The sequence below is a fragment of the Vollenhovia emeryi genome, unplaced genomic scaffold (assembly GCF_000949405.1).
Source record: "Vollenhovia emeryi isolate VEMERY1.0 unplaced genomic scaffold, V.emery_V1.0 DF939170.1, whole genome shotgun sequence".
Lineage (NCBI taxonomy): Eukaryota > Metazoa > Arthropoda > Insecta > Hymenoptera > Formicidae > Vollenhovia > Vollenhovia emeryi.
In genome coordinates this window covers 363,714-367,873 of record NW_011967196.1, presented here as the reverse complement: position 1 = coordinate 367,873, position 4,160 = coordinate 363,714, and the positions used below count along the sequence as shown (strand labels likewise).

The window sequence follows — 4,160 nt, the reverse complement described above, 5'->3', positions numbered from 1 at the left end:
TTGCGAAAAAGATTTGTTAATAAATTTGAACGTCGAAAATCGGATAACTCATATTTGAGAACTTTCCTCTATTTGTAATTTATACTAACATAATTATTCATCTTTACAGTCATATTTACGATATTCCTATATATGGGCAGAAAATAGAAATGAAATTGTACAAGCGTTTATTGACTCGACACCTCTTATACAAGATATCAAAGAGAAGTTTATGGAGTACGAAGATTTGATGGAGGAAATAAATAAATTACCTGACCGGCATATACTTGGGCCTCTTCAGATTAATACAGGTACATAAAAACACTCGCGGTTTTGTTGGTTTTAGCAAGCACGTTTTGTGTTTCCTGTTTATTATAGAATAATCGTAATAATTATGTTATTTATACTTTAGATTAAAGAAATGTTTTTTTGCTTCTAAGGATTACATTAATTACCGAGTCTTTTCTAACACAAATTGAGACATCTATTTTTTGTTAATCTGTATATCACAATTACAAGTACGACAATGTAAAAGCTCTACAACAGCACTTGTGGAAAAATTGAAATGTTTCAGTTTGCACAAAATTAAACTCGACTCCTTCTTTCACGTAAATATGAGGCATTTGCATTCCTTCAGTTAATTAACACACATTTTCACTTTTATGAGAAGAATGCCGGCTTTATAGTGGCTCAATGTTCTATTATATTATATAATGCAAACTTTTCCTACTGTTACTAAATTTGCTTATTTATTTTAATTTTACTTCGTTATTAGATTAACTTTTTCCTTTAATTTCAGAGCTGCTTTCAAAAATTTACATATAAACAACAAATAATTAACATGCTTTACGATACATAAAGAATCGTTCGAAACTAATATTATATTATGTTCCCACAATATAAAAATATGACGCGTTACGAACATTTTACTTTTATTTTTGTATTTACCGTATGACATTTATGTAAAAACGTCTTATTTTATTAATGCTATTAAAAACACAATTTTAACTTTGATAGTGATACTGTTATTTGATAATTTATATTTTATAGACAAATTAAAATTAGCGTTCCTCGTTGAAGCGAACGCGTGGAAAAAATCCTTGGGCGTCTCCTTATCGAATAAATACAAGGGAAAGTTGCAAAAAATAACAGATTACATTTCTGAAAAGAACAAAGTTCTCTCCAGGCACATTAAAGATTTGGAGGATGTTAGAGTTGCAATGAAATGCTTGGGAGAAATACGAGATGACTTCGTGTCGTTAGACATGGAGCTGATCCTAATTGAAGAAACTTACACATTAATGGGCAAATTTAATGTCGACATATTAAAAGAGGATCAAGATGTAGTAGACGGACTGAGATATAATTTTAGCAACATGCTCAATATAGTATTAGTTCTTTTTTAACAATGCTTAATATTTATTCTACTCTACTATAATTATAGCAACCTATTTTCTGCTTAATGTCTTTCGAACATTAATAATAATTATGTTCATTTTGTCCCGCGAGTAAGTGATATCTTAATTTTTATAGGCGAAACAAGTACAAGCAGTTATATGCGAGATGCAGGAGCCATTGAAAACGGAGCTTATTGATGGAGTTGCTGCTCTTAAAAAGAAAGTAGCTCAATTTGACATTGATTTTGAACTCAGCGGCCCGATGGTTGAAGGAATACCTGCAAAGGAAGCTAGCGAACGGTACAACGTTTCACTAATTTCTTGCAAATTGCATGTATTTTAATTAAGAACTAACTACAGAAATAGCAATTCTTTAATTTGCATGAGATTCATACGTTGATAACATCGTTTTCCACCTGTTTCAAGACTTATTCTGTCCCAAGCGCGTTTTGAAGAATTATGGGAAAGATATGAAACTTACAGCAGCGGCGAAAGCCTGTTCGGTATAGAAGTAACGGAGTACCCAGCTCTACAACAGAGAAAAAGAGAAATTAACTTGTTGCAGAAGTTATACACATTGTATTTACAAGTTATGCGCACTATCGATAGCTATTATGATATTCCATGGTCCGAAATTGACGTCGAGTCAATTATAACTGAATTGGCCGACTTCCAAAACAAGTACACCAAACTAGCTTACAAAAGAGATAAAATCGTACAATATTATAAAATTCTTACGACAACGTTGCGTAACATTTCAGATGTCGAAAGTTGCCTAAAGCTATGAGAGAGTGGCCTGCGTATATCGATTTGAAAAAGAAGATCGACGACTTTAACGAGATGTGCCCGTTGTTAGAGATGATGGCTAACAAAGCCATGAAAGACAGACATTGGGAGAAACTGTCTAAGCTCTGCCAATATTTCTTCGACGTGGAATCGGAAACGTTCACTTTGGCAAACGTCATGCAGGCACCTCTGCTGAAATACAAAGACGACGTGGAGGTGCGTATAAAAATACCGCTTTCAATTGGTGCCACTTAATGTCGTCTTTCACAAAATAATATATTACAATGGAATACAAACATACTCATAATTATAGGACATATGTATTAGCGCGGTGAAGGAACAGGACATCGAGTTTAAGTTGAAGCAGGTAATTGCGGATTGGACCGTTATAAATCTGCAATTTGCCCACTTCAAGCAGAGAGGCGGACTGTTGCTGAAAGGTATCGAGACGGCTGAAATAATAGCGCAACTGGAGGACAGTTTAATGATCATAAGCTCTTTACTGGCAAATCGGTATATCAGATATATCTCTAAATCCGAAATTATTAGCCCTTGTAATACACGCTGCGTTTCATATCCGATGTTGTACAGTTACAATGCGCCGTTTAAGAAAGAGATTCAGCTGTGGCAGACCAAGCTTAGCAATACGTCGGAGATATTGGCGAAATGGTTAACCGTGCAGAATCTGTGGGCTTATCTGGAAGCGGTGTTTATTGGCGGCGACATATCGAAGCAACTGCCTACTGAAGCGAAACGCTTTAATGTACTCTACGAGAAACTTGCGATTATCAACATTATCAGCGAAATAATGTAAGCGTGTGTTGTTGCATTTTAGACGATTGATAAGGCTTGGGTCAAGCTGATGCTTCGCGCTCATGAGAAACTAAACGCGGTGGAAACGTGTACGGGGGATGAAACGATGAGCCAGTTTTTGCCGTATTTACTGGAGCAACTGGAATCTTGTCAGAAATCTCTCAGCGGGTATACATATATTATTGTGTAGAATCAAGTAACTGCTCGCAGACTGTCAAATCTAATGGGCGAAATTTCATTGGCACAGCTATCTGGAAACCAAGCGAGTGATTTTCCCAAGATTCTGCTTTATATCAGATCCTACTTTGCTGGAGATTCTTGGGCAGGCAGCGGATTGTCACACGATACAGAATTATCTCGATGGATTTTTCGATAATGTGGCAAAAGTAATGAGATATGATACGTTAGAGAGATCAAAGTGTGACAACGTCTTGTTGCGTATTAAAGATAAAGATAGAGATAGAGGCAATTACTTCTCTCGCAAGTCTTATCACATATGGCATTTTTTGTGTGTGTGTGCACAGCTCAAGTTCTCCGAAAAGGAATACGACAAAATTGTAGCAATGCATTCACGGGAAAACGAACAAATAGTGTTGGAAAAAGAAGTCGCGTGCGCGGGAGGCGTGGAGAGCTGGTTAAATGTTTTATTAACAGTCCACCAACAGTCCGTCGGTGCCGTGATTTCGCTAGGACTGCAATCACTTCGCACACCCGAATTTGACATCTTGTTATTGATAGAAAATTCCGTTTTGCAAGTAAGATGATGTGCACACGAAGCTCGTGTATTCACCTGGCAAAAATTGCGCATCAATTTCAAAACACTTCACTTTCCGCAGGTCGGCCTATTAGCGTTGCAAGTTCTATGGACACGCGATTCCGAGATAGCAATCGTAACTGCCAAACGGGACAGAATGATAATGAAGAGGACCAATCAGTGGTTCCTGGATTTGCTGAACAGCTTCATAGAAGTAACCGTTAAGGATCTCACGAAGTTCGCCAGAATAAAATACGAATGCTTAATAACGATACACGTGCACCAAAGGTACTGATTTCGTCTGAATACTTGAACCCGGGGCATAACGGGAACGCTAAGGTTAAAATTAATTTTAAACAAAATGAAAATACATAAATGAATTATTTTTTTTACGAAAATATTCTTTGAAATGTCTACTATAAGAAAAAAAA

General features: G+C 36.3%; 1 protein-coding gene across 1 annotated transcript in view; it reads left to right on the top strand.

Annotated features, from left to right (window-relative positions):
• The window catches only part of LOC105563910 (dynein heavy chain 8, axonemal), a 31,507-nt gene that overhangs the window by 6,111 nt on the left and 21,236 nt on the right, over nt 1-4,160 (top strand). The window contains exons 16-26 of the mRNA XM_012015912.1: nt 110-290; nt 1,030-1,367; nt 1,513-1,676; nt 1,803-2,057; nt 2,138-2,378; nt 2,476-2,675; nt 2,754-2,925; nt 2,998-3,161; nt 3,223-3,361; nt 3,500-3,730; nt 3,812-4,017. Of these exons, the coding sequence (XP_011871302.1) occupies nt 110-290; nt 1,030-1,367; nt 1,513-1,676; nt 1,803-2,057; nt 2,138-2,378; nt 2,476-2,675; nt 2,754-2,925; nt 2,998-3,161; nt 3,223-3,361; nt 3,500-3,730; nt 3,812-4,017 (2,291 nt within the window). The remainder of the gene's footprint in view (nt 1-109; nt 291-1,029; nt 1,368-1,512; nt 1,677-1,802; nt 2,058-2,137; nt 2,379-2,475; nt 2,676-2,753; nt 2,926-2,997; nt 3,162-3,222; nt 3,362-3,499; nt 3,731-3,811; nt 4,018-4,160) is intronic.